The sequence below is a fragment of the Macrobrachium nipponense genome, chromosome 6, assembly GCF_015104395.2.
Source record: "Macrobrachium nipponense isolate FS-2020 chromosome 6, ASM1510439v2, whole genome shotgun sequence".
Classification (NCBI taxonomy): domain Eukaryota; kingdom Metazoa; phylum Arthropoda; class Malacostraca; order Decapoda; family Palaemonidae; genus Macrobrachium; species Macrobrachium nipponense.
In genome coordinates, this window is record NC_061108.1 from 69,033,615 (window position 1) to 69,050,234 (window position 16,620).

At 49.8% G+C, this 16,620-nt stretch overlaps 1 protein-coding gene across 1 annotated transcript in view; it reads right to left on the bottom strand.

Annotated features, from left to right (window-relative positions):
• The window catches only part of LOC135216678 (hsp90 co-chaperone Cdc37-like), a 377,671-nt gene that overhangs the window by 342,177 nt on the left and 18,874 nt on the right, over window positions 1–16,620 (bottom strand). The window contains exon 2 of the mRNA XM_064252075.1: window positions 15,904–16,037. Within this exon, the coding sequence (XP_064108145.1) occupies window positions 15,904–16,037 (134 nt within the window). The remainder of the gene's footprint in view (window positions 1–15,903; window positions 16,038–16,620) is intronic.

Genomic DNA, 16,620 nt, shown 5'->3' on the forward strand with positions numbered 1-16,620 from the left:
CCAATCCATACAAACCATACATGGCTCGTTACGAGAGCACTCTCGCCCTCGACAACGAGTACAAACCTCGTGGGGGTCCACCTCCACAAAGGACCTGAACCCCCACATTTACGTCCCTCCCCGCCCGGGACACATCTACGGGCGACTGGAGGGCGCGGTGAAATTTCAATTTCCTCTGATTCACTCATTGTAATCATTGAAATAGAGAAAAAAAGTACTTACTATCACTCCTGATAAACAGAAATAGAAACAAATACTCAAGAATTGAGCAAACGACAAGCGGGCAGAGCGATGGCGAACACGTCCTTCCCACACAGCGGCCGAAAGCAAAAGTGATTTGTTTTACCTCCCAGTCGCGCGGCGCGCGACGATCGGACAAGCAGTTAACTACCGTTCTCCCCTTGTTCGTTAAGCTTACGACCGTTCCAGCTGCCGCTAGCTACTTCCTATTGTTAAAGGACCGATGGTTTGTATTACGTATCGGAACAAATTATTATCGAACTTCAGGAAGTTCTTATTAAAGCATATTTAAGCGAAACAAGACTTCGATAAATCTAGAAGCTAAGTAGGTGTTGTCTTAACAATCCCTTTAAGCGTAGTCCTTCCTAGGAAAGTCCTAGAAGGATACTGGTAATTGAGTTGCACAGCAAAGAAGTAACTACGGTATGTGTTTATGATTTGACCGTATCGTATTCTCATACAGCAAATACTCTACTACCCTTCTACGATCTTCGTTCTTTTCGTTAATAGAACGATAGAAAGAGTATATATATCTCCTTAAGGAAGGAAGTTAATCCAGGAACTCTTTAAATCTTCGTGATTTCCTCATAAATCGCGGAAGAGACAGAATTCCTGTTCATCTCTAGGGTTTACGGAAGGAAGTAGATATTTCCTATCCACCATCATACCCAAACGTCGATGAGATTCTTATTAAGAAAAACTCCCAAAGCTCTTGCCTCCTCATCAACGAGGGAGAGCATGAATGAAGGAGAGAGTCCGCATTGAGAGGAACTGTCTAACACAGGAGTCTTCTGAATAATGAAAAAGGGCTTCTCTTAGTATCAGAATCCTTCTGACAAAAGCGACGGCCGCCTGTGCGACATCTTGCACCTTTGCCAGGGGAAAGTTGCTCAATTTAAAAACTCAAAGAGGAGCCTCGCGACTGACCTCTCTCTCAAAAGAAGATTTTGGAATATTCTGGCGCCTGGATCCTTGCGCCTAGCGCCTGGCGTCTGGATAGTTCCGCGCGCCTGGAATGTTCCGCACGCTAGAAAGGAGACTGGCTCCTGGAACGTTCCGCTTGCGTGGAAGGTCCCGTGCGCCCTGATAGTTCCGAGCGCCTACTAGTCTCCTTTTAGGAGCCTCTTGCCCGTAAACGTTCAATGGAAGGATCCTTCTGATTGCCACTCTACTATAAGGCTCCTCGGTCTAGCCGTCTGTTTTCTCTTTGAAGGCGCCTTGCGCCAAGAAAAATTTTCTGGAACGCGGCTCGCACTCAGTTGCTGGAACGCGGCTCGCGTTTGTCTGTAGGAACGCGGCTCGCGCTAGTCTGTTGGAACGCGGCTCGCCGCTGGCTGTTGGAACGTGGCTCGCGCTTGCTTGTTGGAACGCGGCTTCCTGGCTGGCTCTTCGCTTGTAGTCCAGTTGGCGCTCAGTGTTCTCTAGTTTTTCAGAGAACGCACTAGATCATCCGAACTCCAAACATGTACATTCTTCGTCTTTTCGGACGTAAGATGAAGAAACGGAAGACGCACTTTTTTAAGGATGCCTTTCCAATGGCTATCCCTGGCAGTCTGGGACGTCTTACAGATCCTGCCGAGGGGATGCCCGATCGGAGGGGATTCTCCATAACCTTCGAAAGGCTTTCAACTTTCCTTCTCCTCTGGGCTTGTGAGCTTGGAAGAGATCTAGGCCTGAGAGCGAGACAGAGCCGATCGGACGCACCCTCCACTATTTTAGGACGCCTTTCCAATGGCGAACTTGGCGGTCTGGGACGTTCTACAGATCCTGCCGAGGGGACGCCTGATCGGTGGGGATTCTCCATAACCTCCGTAAGGCTTTCGACTTTCCTTCTCCTTTGGGCCAGGGAGCTTGGAAGCGGTCTAGACCTGGGAGCGAAACAGAGCCGATCAGAACGCACTCTCCACTGCACTGGGAACACTAAATTCACTTCTTACCTTAAAAGAGCTCGCATTTTGAGCTACATCCATTTATCTTCAAATTTATAATTTGTAGATTCTGTGGAGTAAGAAGGAGATGAGGATGCAAAAACTACTATTACTGTTAATACTCTAACTGCTCGTTAGCACGAGAGCTATTAAAGCTTCTAAAGGAAGCGTAAAAAGTTATATGCTTTTCTGACTTCCTAAAGTAGGAAGTTAGAGTTTTATATTTCCTAAATCAAGTTCTAACACTTATTACACGTATTAATGAATAAATATTAATATTTCCCTTTCTTGCAAACTATATGAGTGTCTACCAAAAACTTCGGTAGTTACATTCATAAATTCTTCGAAATTTTCAAAGTCAATTTTTATTAAAAAGTTTTATAAAAGCGTATGCCGAACCAAAGACCCAGTACTTCCCTGCAAAAGACAGCCCAGAAGATCGATGGCGATGAAACACGAAAATCAAGTCAGGAGGTACCGCAAACGTTTGTTTACAATACGGCAACAGAGAAAAATCTGGTTCCAGAAGGTAATGGTTCCTATTCCTGCCACCCAGCGGCGGGACGGTAGATCACCTGACCTACCTACCTGTAGCGTGTGCCGCGAAATTCGAATTTCTGTCGGGGAAGACGGAGTCTTAGCTAAATACGTATATATCTGTCAGGGAAGTTGAATGTATGAAAAATGACAATTTGTCGAAAATTGCATTTTTCCTAACTATACAAACCTGAGGTCCTTTAACAATAGGAAGTAGCTAGCGGCAGCTGGAACGGTCGTAAGCTTCGAACAAGGGGAGAACGGTAGTTAACTGCTTGTCCGACAGTCGCGCGCCGCGCGACTGGAGGTAAACAAATCACTTTTGCTTTTGGCCCATGCAAAATACGCAGAGATGAGTGGTGGCATGAGGAGGGACTGTATGTAAAGGACCTCAGGTTTGTATAGTTAGGAAAAAATGCAATTTTCGACAAATTGTCATTTGTTACCGATACGTAATACAAACCATCGGGTCCTTTAACAATAGGAAGACTCACTCTTGGTGGGAGGAATCTGAGTCTTTTGATGAACAGACTGGTGTTCGTCCATCCCTGGAATGCCCTCCCTGGTCGTAAGAGCGAGGGAGGGATCCAAGCCTCTGTCCGATGATCGGGGTGTGCACCGCAGGATCAATGGTCAGACCTCTGGGCCGAGTACTAAGAGAGAGGCAAGCGTATCTCTTCGTACAGCAAGCAAGAACTTGTTCCTGTTTGCAAGAGGCAACATAAAGTATGGGTTGTCTCAAGCTGGCATCCACTTCCTCCCCCTTGTTGGAGGAAGTGGTGGATATACGCTCCTATCCCTAGTGAAAGGGATAGGATGGGGCTCTGTTGAGTAGCTCACCTGCATCTTGTCCTTATCCAGCAGGGTGACGACCGTGTCCCTCTAACCACAGGTAGAGGGGAAGAAAAAGATGGGAAGAGGAGCCAGTCACACTCTCATTCACCATCCATTCTTACGGTCACACTAGGACTCGATGCTGTTCAGCCTGCGAGGGTCTGGGTTCGCTACACAACGTGTTGAGCAGCCACCACGGGTCCCAAGGAAAAAGATCCAAGGACCTGTGGGCAATATCCCGAAGGTAGAAGGAAGGGCATGTGGTCCTGGTTGGACCAGACCCCTGCCTTCAGTACCTGCGCCAAGGAGAAGTTCTTGTGGACAAGGCAGCATCTCCTTCGCATCGAAGGCGGTGAAGTCCATTAGGGAGGGGATTGTGAACGACTCGAACCAATCGTCAGGGACCGAAGGGTTCTGAGTCTTCGCTACGAAGTTCGGTACGAAATCGAGCGTCACGGATCCCCATCCCCTGGGTGCCTGACTTCGCAGGAGAAGTCATGCAGTTCCTCAGAGGAAAAGAAGGAAATAGTCGCATGACCTATCCCTCTTCTCTACTTCGGTGATGTCCAGTACCCATACTGGTCTGTCCGTTAGCAACGAAGTCTCTCGCATCCTCCTATCCCCATGCAGCGAAGTTCTCGGTAGTGGATAGGACACCGACACTACATGGTGGGTGTCAAATGGTATGGGTACTGTGACAAGCTATTAAAACGAAGTAATGGTTGCTGTGTAACAACGACCGAACTAAGTCAACAGCGTAATTCGTAACTGACTCGGGCGCTCTGACAGCTGCGACTGACTGCGTTCGGTAGGAGGCAAGTTGTCAAAGCATCCGAGTAAGTCACGTGACCTTCGCCTTTAAAGGGTTATGCCGAGAGACCAAACAAATGATGTATTTGTTTGTCACCAATGCCGGACAGCGAGGTGATGATTCTCTTAAGGCATGTCACCCAACAGGCGAAAGTCAATTGCCTTCTAGAGACCGAGGTCCCTGAAGGTAAAACATCTCATGTTTGTTGAATCTCAGCTAAGAAACAACACTATGTACCGTTGAAGACGAAGGTAGATATTGAATGCAACCTACGTCTTCACATATGAATCGAGAGAAGGATCTCAAGATTCATAACCTGTGCTTACAAATGACTGAAAACGCTACCCGCTATTTCATTGCTGTCCGGTGAGAAGTCGTAGTTGCAATGAAAGCGGGGCGTTCTTCGGTATGAAAACACAGGTGATGAAAGCCGCCTGAAGAACTGCTTCTCATGGGCTGAACATTTGGACGGTAGAGCTGTCAGGTCGGAGAGTAGGCGATGTCTTCTGACACATCTTGTAATTCGGGTTGAACAATGAACAATTGTACACTACGAATACGAGATATTTTGAAGACAAACTCAGATGTCTGCAAAATCATTCGCATTATCGCAGTGCGATGCAGCGGGAGACTTGTACAGACTTTCTGTTACCGTGCGGTAAACAGAAAGATGAAAGAGTCCAAGAGATATCTCTGTTGAAAATTCTCGCAATGTCGAAGGCGATGGAATCCAGCGTCACCGCAGTAGATGGTCCTTCATTATTGCGAGAATCCCCGTTAATCAGAGACCTAAGTCCATGATTGTTAGGCAGAGATACGGTTCGGTAGTCAATCAAGCAGGGGAGAGAGAGACATACATGACCGTGAATCTCGAGGCCCAGCTGATACTGAGCTGCTATGAGGCAGTTCAATACGCAGTGGTTGAGCCTGCTGACTCGTCATCCTGAGTTGCCAGGTAATCCATTATTCCACGAAGGAATGCGTTCGGCTAGAACTACGCAGCATAAAAGATATGCTCGGGCAATTATATTTTAGGCGAAACGAATTTCGGTAAATATAAAAGTTGAAATGGTGTTGTCGTGACAAAACCATAAGTATATAAAATTGAAACTGAAACTCCTGGAGGTTGCAGGCAACCCCGAGTTGCAGTTCAATTAGAATACTTCTCGTCTAAGTCGCAATCCGTAGAATAACTAGGATATGCGCCTACCCCTCGGACAAGTGAACTGCTTAGCAGAATCAGGTCGCGAGGTTAATATACGTAGTATATTTGTAGGATTCTGAACAACGATCTCCATCCTAAATTCTTTCCTTCAAGAAAACAAAATAAGGATTGGAGATCGACCACCACCTTCGTTCTCTATCAAAGAGAGAAGGAGAAGTCTTCCTCGAAGGAAAGCTTCAATGGTGAACAGATAATACTAAGACGATAGTTCAAGCCAAACTGGATATTCCCGTCCGATCTCCTCTATTCCAGGTTGGTCGCCTACTGTGAGATAGTTTCTTTCAGCAGCAGTCTTCTTCACAATGCTAGAAATTCCAGGAATTCGAGCATAGGCGAGGTTCCCGATTATCGTGTAACATATCGGGGATTCTCGTCTCGCTCACTTTGGACCGTGGTCTCGCGTAAGTGTTTGAAGATCGTAAAAAACTCGAAAACAACACTCTGAATGCGCTAGAAATTCCGTAGAAATTCTAAGCAGTCTGCGAAACCCCCACCGAATTCGTCAAACGATATCGGCTGGTGGTCCTCTCGATTCCCGTAGAAATCGAGAATGGAGCAGGATTCCTCCTCAACGACCGGGGCTTACGTCAGGTAGGACCCGAAGGTCCCCCCGGTAGCGCAGTCCCGAACGTGGGATCCTACAAAGAAATCTCTGTAGGATCCTTCCCCTTTCCCTCGTAGCCGTAAGGAGAGAGGGAATGGGGAAGGAATTGGATACTCGCTCGCCTTCCCAGTGGACTAGCAGTTGGAGAAGAGTAGGAGCAGCCATCGCCTTGCGGCGATGGCCTCTCAGAGTCTGGGAAAAACGTATCGTCAGGAGAAAACGTTTTCCCGCGGAGGGTTTACGAACTCTCACTGTAGGTAAGGGTCTGCCGCCACTGTGAACGTCGTCTGGGTGGGGCTGATCGACACCTGACAGGAGAGAGGCGATACCGTCCTCCGACTCATTCCAGTCCTCGTCGAGGTCGAAACCTCTCAGGAGGACCGAAGGAGTATTTAAATACGGTGTCCGAAGACACGTAGAAAACGCCGCTGTCGCAGTAGAGGAGGTGGAAGTAGCTTGATCGACCGGCCAGAACTGAGAGAGCCTTCTTGTCCGGAGACGAGACACTGGTTCGAGACAGAATCGGCAAGCTCCGATCGCGGCAGACCCACCGTCGGTTTGGGTTCCCTCTCGGGCCCCAAAACGACTCGAGCAGAGACGTGGGCTCTGCTGGTCGGGAGCGGCAATCCTTCCGCAGGGTCATTATGCTGACGAATCAGCTTAATGACTTCTGCAAATTCCTCTGTATCTCGGGAGTAACCGCGTCTTGCGGAGTAGGACCGTCCAGTCCCTCCAACAAGAACAGATCCCTAGATACTCCTCCTTCAGAAGGAGGAAGAGCGGCAGACCCCTGACGGTCGCCTCCAGCTAATTGCGCGTATGTCCTGGTCGGTCCTAGAACCGTGCCTGGTCCATACGGCGTCATAGCGGGGTCGCGAGCGGCGCACCTCTCGCGATCACTGATAGGTACCTCGCTCCTCCCGGCGTAGCCCGAGGAGGTTGAAGGTACAGGAGAGGCAGACCTGACGCTCCCCCCTAGCTCGCTGGCAGGACCAGCGTGCTTGGAGGGCTGCTGCTGATCGTCAACCCGCGGTGGCGATCGAGCAGCATGCCTAGCCTTGCCGCTCGCCTGAGGCGAGAGGCTTGGCTGAGAACGTCGACGCTGATCTCTAGCGTCAGGCGAGCTGTTGCTGGTTACCGTTCTCCGCCCGGTACCCGATGGGAGCGGCGTCAGGTGACTGCTAGGCTCGCTGTCACGGTGAGACCGGCGAGCGTCCTCTCGGCGCGTCGAGCCGCTGGTACCAGCCGTGGCTGGTACGACGGCCGCGGGGACCCCTTCCTCGCCTCAACCCGTTATGGGAGAGGCAAACCTGACTGACTGCTCCCCCCTCGCTCGCTGGCAGACCAGCGTGCGTGGAGGGCTGCTGCTGATCGTCAACCCGCGGTGACGGTCGAGCAGCAGGCCTAGCCTTACCGCTCGCCTGGGGCGATTGGCTCGGCTGAGAACGTCGAGACCGATCTAGCGTCAGGCGAGCTGCCGCTGGTCACCGTCTCCGCCCGGTCCCATCGGGAGCGGCGGACGGGTGACCTGCTAGGCTCTGTGTCGCGTCGAGACGGCCAGCGTCCTCTCGGCGCGTCGAGTCGCTGGTACCAGCCGTGGCTGGTACCGGCGGCCGCGGGGGACTCCTTCCTCGCCTCAACCCGTGGCTGATCAGCGACCGTCACGTTAGCCCGAGCAGCCAGTTGATCGCTGCGAGAGCGTCCACTGGCCTGGCGAGAGTCGTGTGCACGACTCTCGCCAGTCTTCTGCTCCGCGCCGCTGTCTTGACGGCGAGCGAGCTCGGGCGTCAAAACTTTGGCTGGACGGTCTTCTTGGAAGAGCGTCCACTCGGTGCTTCTCGCGAACGAGAAGCGGCCGAGACGGAACCTGGTTTAGCGGCAGACCCGCTAGCACCAGGTGAGGACGCACCAGCCCGAGGCTGGTGCCCTCTGGTCGCCCCTCGACTTCTTCTTTGCGAAGAAGAACGACGACGGCCCGTTCCCGAAGGAACAGGAGGACCAGCAGAAGAGCTCCCCAGCTCGCCTGAGCGAGCCGGGCCCTTAGAAGATCCCGAAGGAGTCTTCTTAGGGGGGAAGGAGGCAACCTTCTTCTTCTTCGGCTGTTTGGCCTTAGAAGTCGAAGGGGAAGGAGAGGCAGCGGACGACGAAGAAGACGACGAAGACGACGACGACACCTTCTTCCTTCTTCCTTCTTATTCTTCGCCAGGCTCCGCAAGACAGACGTCAGGGTCTTCCATCCAGGAGGGAGCCGGGGCAGTTGCCGAAGCAACAGGGCCCGACTGCACCTGTCCGGAAAGACCTGAGACTGTGACAGCATCACCAACAGCAGGAACAACAGGAACAGGTCCAGGAACAGCAGGAAACATCTGAAAGTGAATCAGCAGCAGGCAAGTGAGCTGAAAGGGAATGAGCGGCTGGGACCGCAACAGGTACGGCAGGCACGGCAGGTACCACAGGAGAGACAGGCGTCCTGTCGGCAGCTACCGTCATCCTCGGCACTGGCGGCAGGTCCAGGGGGGTACTCTTTGGGCAGCGGCAGTCCGGGGTCGGCAATACAAAGAACCCAGGTGGCGGTGGCACCGTCCTGATTGGCACGGCAGGAATTGGTTCTGGATTGCAGCCGTGGGTGTTACCGACATGACATGTGGTGTACACCAGGTGCGGTGACATCTCATATGCTGGTGTCGAGATTGTGGTGTTGTAGTGGTTACCGTATCATGAGTGACCACTGCCGACCCCGAACAACCGCTGAATCAACCCCTGCAGTCTCAGCGACTCTCCCCCACCTGTCCCAGGTCGTCCTCGCTGATGGCTTTATATCTACATCCAAGGTCGTCTCCCACGATGTAGCACCTGCGTAACATAGATAGATTAGTAAGAGGGGTTCCCTCACGCACGGGGGGAAGACATGCCCCACCCCGAACGCAAGGAAGACCCCAAATACAAAATACAATGAAGAAGCTGAGCGGGGGGCAGGAAGGAAGACGAAGAATCGGCTACCAACTTCCTGGCAGACCTTCGCTTCCCCCACCCCCGCACAGCAGTGAAAAGTAATATGAAAATGAAACAGAATACTGCCCTTGCGATTCACTTCATAGAACTTAAAGGAGAAAAAATCAATTCCCGGTTAAGAACGGAAACTTGATCCAATAATATGATGCTATCATAAAATATATATGAAAATGAAACAGAATACTGCACTTGCGATTTCATTTTCACATAAAAAATCGTAAGGATCAATTCCCGGGTAAGAACGAAAATTGATCCAGATTAAATTCATGCAATCAATAAATAAATGAAAATGAAAAGAATATTGCAATTGCGAATCCACTTCCATTGCATTCTATTATACAAATTAAAAGTTCGTGCCGAGCGCAATCACACTCTCGGTAACGAACGTAAGGACACAAAAATATAATGAAAAAAAGTACTTACATTTTTCAATTACACCCTTTCGCCCAAATACATGAATCGGCGCGAGCGCGCCCGCCCTCCGGCAACGAGACATAATTCAAGGGTTCAATTCATGAAAAGAGCGGAAATCGCCGTCTCTACGGCGATAGCTCCATATTGATTCATAATTAAGTAATGAAAATGAAAAACAGTGTACTTACAGTTTCATTTTCAAGTCAACCAAACCATTAGTAGAAAACACAATATAAACAAAGCCTACGACGATGAAGCGGGCAGAGAGCGATGACGAACACGTCCTTCACACCCGCGGCCGAAAGCAAAAGTGATTTGTTTACCTCCCAGTCGCGCGGCGCGCGACTGTCGGACAAGCAGTTAACTACCGTTCTCCCGTTGTCGAAGCTTAACGACCGTTTCCAGCTGCCGCTAGCTACTTCCTATTGTTAAAGGACCGATGGTTTGTATTACGTATCGGAACAATAACACTTTCTTTACGTCCGCGTGGTAACTCTTCCGAAAAAAATCATACGTGCAATTGTGGTAATGTTTGCACCATTTTAAATTAGCCGTTACATAAAGTTTTATATATGAAAATGTGTCAATTTCATGTAGAATACAACGAAAAATAATGAAGGTTGTAGCTTTTCTCATTTTTGAAATATTTGCATATAAATCACTATAAATAGAAAAAAAACCACGTTCGGTCAACTTTGACTACCGAAATGGTCGAAAAACGCAATTGTAAGCTAAAACTCTTACAGTCTAGTAATATTCAGTCATTTATCTTCATTTTGAAACAAATTTGAAGTCTCTAGCACAAAATTTAGATTTATGGTGAATTTAAAAAAAAAACTTTCCTTTCCTCCGAGCGCGGATTCTCCGCCACAAATCTCCGAAATGCGTGTGTCCCATTCTCGGAATATTTGCTCCGTTTCATATTAGGCATTTCATAGAGTTTTATATATGAAAATGTGTGCAATTTCATGTAGAATAAAACGAAAAATATTTGAAGGTTGTAGTTTTTCTAATTTCCGAAATAATTGCATATAAAAAAAATATATAAAAAATTCAACATTCGGTCAACTTTAACTCGTCAGATATGGTCGAAAACTGTAATTGTAGCTAATACTCTTACAGTAGTAATATTCAATCATTTGTCTTTCATTTTGAAAGAAATTGGAAGTCTCTAGGACAATATTTGAGATTTTATGGTGAATTTTTGAAAAAATATTTGTTACGTCCGCGCGTTACGAATTCATGCATTATTTTGTGATAATATTTTCTCTGTTTGCTTTTGTCGTTTTACAATGTGTTATATACCAAAATGATTGCAATTTAGTGTACATTACAACGAATAAAAAGGTAATTTGTTACCTTTAACCGTTTTGCGCACAGCGGGATTTGAATACAATTATATATGAAATTTTGTTTTTGCGCTATCATATATCGCATTATTTATATATGATAATGATAAATTTTTTTCATTTCTGATGGTTGCATACTAAACTTCAGACTACTCGAAGCTCCTGATTAGTATGGCAAGGTGCTTGGAATTACCAAAATCCAACCCTTTCAGGAAGACTTGGCTTACGGCGGCCCTGACTCCCTTAACAGCTGCTACTGAGAGGCCTTTGTTCAGTCTCAGGTGTACCAGGAAGTCCGCTATGTGGAGACCTCTCCCTCGAACAATTCTTGAACGCCGTCCATTTGCCTGGAAGACGGTCCCCGGACAACTTAGTCAGCAGCCGGTCAATAGTCACCCCATTGAAGGATAGAGCTGGGAGACCTCCGTGGAACCTCTCGAAGTGGGGCTGTCTTAGAAGGACCCAGCCTGAGGGGCAGCTTCCAGGGACCTAGCACCGTTAGGGCCTGGAGATCTGATAACCATTCCCTGTCTGGCCACATGGGGCCGACCAACGTCATCTGAGTACCTCCTTGAACTTCTTAGGCAGTTTAGAACCTCCCTGATCACTGAAGGGTGGGAAATGCGTACACGTCCAACCCGTCCCATGGGTGTTGGAATGCGTCCTCCAAGGTCGCTGCTGGTTGGTTTGGGCACCGGGGAGCAGAATACCAGGAGCTTGGTGTTTAGCCTTGTTGCGAACAGGTCCAGGAGGGGAACCCACATCTCAATTAGTCTGTCTCTACCTCGGGGTGTAGGGAAAGGACCAATCTGACCATATCACCCTGTCCCTTCCTGCTTAGCCTATCTGTGATCATGTTTCTCTTTCCTGAAATGAACCTTGCTCAGGGTCGTGCCAATGCTTCGGCGCCCAATCCAGGATGGTCTCCGTGAGATCCCACAGGTAACGGGCCTCAGCCCGCCCTGTTTTCTTGACGTAGGCTACCCACCGTGGCATTGTTGCATCAGAGCCATCACCCGGTTCCTGATCTTGTGTTTCGATCCCAGCAGGGCTCTCTAGGATCACAAACTCCAGTCTGTTGATGTGGAGCTGTCTTTCCTGCTCCATCCAGACCCCTTCCCTCCTTTCGGACTGTAGGTGGGGAGGCCCCCACCTCGCGTCCTTTGAATGCGTCCGTGGAGCAGGATCCGTGAGCAGGAGCTCTCTATGGGAGGTCCAAGAGGGGCACCCTAGAGGGTGGGGTTCGACCGGTCCACCCACCACTGGAAGGCCTCTTTGGTGGCCTGCGAGGGGAGGATGAGTTTACAAAAAGGGTGTTCTTTTGGAGACCAACCCTCCTTCAGGTTCCACTGGACGGATCTCAACTTGAGCCTGCCTTGGGGGACCAGCTTCTCCAGGGACTTCTCCACCAAGAAGAGGCAACTGAAGAACCTGGGGGAGGCGTACCTCTCCAGCAAAAACCAGATTTCCAACCGTAAAGCTTCCCTTTGACTGGGGTCCTGAGACTGGAAGGACTGTGCTCCTGGTACCTCTGTCAGGGGAGGCTTCCCGTCCTGGAAGGGGATCTGATGAAACCTTCCCTGAGGACCCAGAGACTGTCCAAGGGTCAGCTCTGAGACCCTCCCAGTTCCGCCAATGATTCCGAAGAAGCACCCACCACCTATGGCGGAAGTGAGAGAAGGGGGCCTCGCGTCCTACTTCCTTCTAGGGAAGCAGCTGTTTCGACCCCTTCGGGAGGCAGCAGTCTGGGGTCTAAGGGGAGGCCAAGGAAGACAAAGGGGCCCGGAGGAGGGGGCTGAGTCCCCCCCCCCCACCCCCAACCACCCTCCGGATACTGGTTTGCTGAGGTCTCGGCCAGGGGGCTTCCTGCGCCCTACGTTGGACTGGGTGTCCAAAGGAGGAAGCCCTGTACACGATGGAGTCTTGGCTTGCCTTCCTCCACTGTTCCAGGGACTCCTCTATGACCTCTTCAGGGAAGAGGAACTCTCCTGTAAGTGGGGAGTTCCTCAGGGCCTTGGCTTCCCTGTCGCGAAGGCTCCTGGGCAACTTGGCCAGGACTTCGTTCCTCCTCCGGAAGACCCAGTTGGTCCACTGGGTAATGAACTGGGTCGTGAGGAAGCTAATCAACCTTCCCCAGACAGGACCAGTTCTTTAAATGGAGCTAGCTCAGCCTCGTCCCTTAAGTCGTGTTCAATGGCGAACCTGGCCACTGCCCTGGATCAATGGTCAAGCCAGGAAGCTACATGGACTGTAGCCAAAGCCCTGGCTTCTATCACCATGGGAGACCTGGAGTGAGGGAAGTAAGCTCTTAAGAGTGTAAAGTCTCCTCTGCCTGGCCTTGGCTGCTGGGAGAAGTCTGAGGGACCTGTGGGACCTCTAGGATTTCTTGGGGCCTGCAACTACCTGGTCTGCATGAGCCAGAGCCTGGGTTGTATTCCCAGCCGGTGAGGAAGCTCAGAGGAGGCTTGGACTCCTTTGGAGGAAGTCCACAGCTACTGACCTTTTGGCGTCAGGAGGCGGGGTGGGCTCCACCAGATGATTCTTGGCCCAAATGAGGGCCAAGACCCGCCTAAGGGTGGACCCTCGTCCGCGGTGCCCTACCTTTTCAAGGCAGTCTGGAGCGCGTCTAGGACGAATGACTCATCCTCATCGTTCTCCAGGTGGCAAGGGGGGCCGACACGGGAGGAGAGGTAAAAGCCAGCGACAGAGGGCGAACCGGGGGCCACCGGAGCCCCTCTAGGCAAGGAGCCTCGGACCGAAGCAGCGGGGGCATCATGGGACTCCCACGGTACAGGCTTGGCCCCCCAATCCTGACCGGAGAGGGTGAACGGCTCCGCCTTGTCTGCTGGGCAGACAAAGGGGGAGAGATGCCAAAGAGAGGAGCCTGCCCAAAACGAGCAGCTGCCGAGGGGTGCACTGGTACTGGGGCGGGATCCACCGAGCCCGCAGGGGAAACAACTAGCTCAGTCATGGGAGCCATGACCTTGGAGGCCCTCTGTGGGGACCAACTGGTCAGGGAACGGTGGCGTCCATGGCGGTGCAAGCCATCACGACAAAATACGTAATAATCTTCGGGAGAAGGGGGTCTCTTATTGCCCTTCCCTCTTTACTGATCCCTGGTCCCGGGGGGTTGGGGGGAGAGGTCCTGGAGTTCAGAGCGACCTGGGGCTATGACCACTGGGGAAGCTACACCTCAAGGGAGCGTCCCAGCATCCCAGCCCTTGGCTCCGACCTCATGGGGAAGAGCAGGGGCAGCCCCAGTCCTGAAAATCGTCCTCCCTAAGAGGCGATCTGAAAGGGGTACTGGGGGGTGCCGGCCGGAGGAATGGGACTGAAACTCTGAAGGACTCGTCGGCTTCTGCTGCTTCCTGTGGCAGCCAAACCGACGGTCGCCCCTTCTGATGCAGATTGAGGCACCCAGCTCCGAGCCCATGGTGCACGAAGCGGGGTGAGCCACACTCATTGAGCAGAGAGAGACGCAAAAAACACCCTTGGCCGACAGAGACACGGACTCATCAGGCTCTGCAATGGGCAGAGGCCCAGCAACGAACTCGCCTAGGTCCCCTCGCTGGGAGGGAACAGGGGAAGACTTCGGAAGCGAAGCTGGTGACGGCCAGGTCTAGCTGACGGGGGCTCCTCCGAGCGTGACTTCTTCAACGGGAGACCATGCCCTTCCCTCCTTCTTCCTCTTGGTCAAGGCCAACATCCATTGGAAGGGAGGCCAGGGCAAACACTCCGGGCATGTGGACTCTGGCAGCATGGCCCGCCACGACACGAGTTACATAGAGAGTGGGGTCTATCTTCGTAGAAGATAAGAAAGATCCACACAACTTGGCCTCTGAAGGGCCTGGACAGCAGCATCAAAGAGTGTTGGACTCCATGACTAAAGGGCACACACCACACACACACACACACACACAAAGGGGAGAGAAGCCTCTTACACACAAGGAAGAAGCACAAAGGGGAATTGGACCAGTACATGGAAGATGAGCCGACTGAGGTTGTAGGTCATGGGTCGCATGGCTGTGACCCTCGGAACATGTACCTGGTTAGGTGTGGAAGGGTTACAGATTCTGGTCGGAGGTACCAGATTGACATTCAGGATTCTCCTATTAAAGTTGTTTGAGTAAGTATACTGCGTCGGAACATCTCAATTATTCCCGACAACTACAAACAACCCAACGACGCTCTGACTCACTCTCTTGCTCTCTCTCTCATGCAACCCTCAAAGACGTTGTCAAATGTAACTACCATATCACTTTCAACCAAACATTGGTTTATAAGAAAACTTATTTGTACAACACCCTACTGAAGAAAAACAGGCAAAAATTAATGTCACCTCACAATGTATGCACGAGGATACGCATGAAGAATTCTGATAAGAAAGTAAACATTCCACGACCACCAGGTGAGAAAGAAGTGATTACAGACAGTCTATCAGGGTCAGCCAAATGTTATCCTTGTTCATTCTGAATGCTGATCACAACTAATGGTGCAAAGATTTAAGCTAACTTTAACAGTACGTAAGATTCATCCTAAATTACCCCACCTTTCGCTCCTATGTGAACATTATTTCTCTCTAGAACAAGGTGGCCTCTTTGACTTTAGCCTTAATACTAATTTCACCTTGTTCCAATATTCTCAAGTAGTGATCTACAATATGTCTTCTAGAAAGATTCCCTTAGGTTGAACCATTAAATCTTCTACCTTCCCTTTCTCATTTCTTTGGACCTGAAGTAGATAAGGACGCTTGGTAACCAGTTCAGTACCCTCTATAAACAAAAAACTAAATCAACAAGAATAATCCTAATGTAAATATGTTAAGATAAAACACTTGCACTGCATCCAACCCATTTCTTTCCTTACTCTAAAACTGAAGTCCACTTATTCAAGACAGCAATGCATAAAATTATTACATTTTGTCTAGCAACTGTCACAAAAATACTTACTCTTCTTTCTCCTTCTTCACTTTAGTTATTTCTTGCTCCTTCTCAGCCATTCGTTCTAATCTGGCTTGATGACGCCATCGAAATAGTGAGGGTGTGTCAATATTTGGGTGTGTATCGTCTTCATCATCTGAAATCTGAAACAGGCAGTTATTAATTGAGCTACAAATTATGGCTTTACCAAATAAAGACAGGGCTAAATACATTAATGACACCCCAAGACTGGGCAAACTTTATGGCTGGCCAATTTAAAAAATTAAAAACATACAGTGGCCGCAAAATTAATATTTACTGCAAAAACACAAAAATAATCTTAACATCAAATTTTTGTCAACTTTAAAATTACGTGGCAGCCATACCACTGTCACCAGAGATTTGTCGTATGGTTGACAGCTTCCTTGGACTCATAAGAGCGGGAAAATTGGCAGGAAATGTCAGTGCTCAATGAGCGGTTGGTGTGAGAGGATATGTTATAAGTTGCTTCGTCAGCCCCTAACTCGCACATTTTTTCAGTCATCTTTGGCGGCCCACAGCTCAGTTTTGTCGTTGACTATAATGAGGCCGCCATAAGTTCACAAATGAAGAAAAGGCACGTGCCCTTGCCCAGCTGGAGCAGGAAGTCTCTGTGATTCGTGTGGCCAGAGATATTGGTGTCTCTCGCCAAGCTATCTACAGAGATATTGGTGTCTCTCGCCAAGCTATTTACAGCCTGAAAAAGGC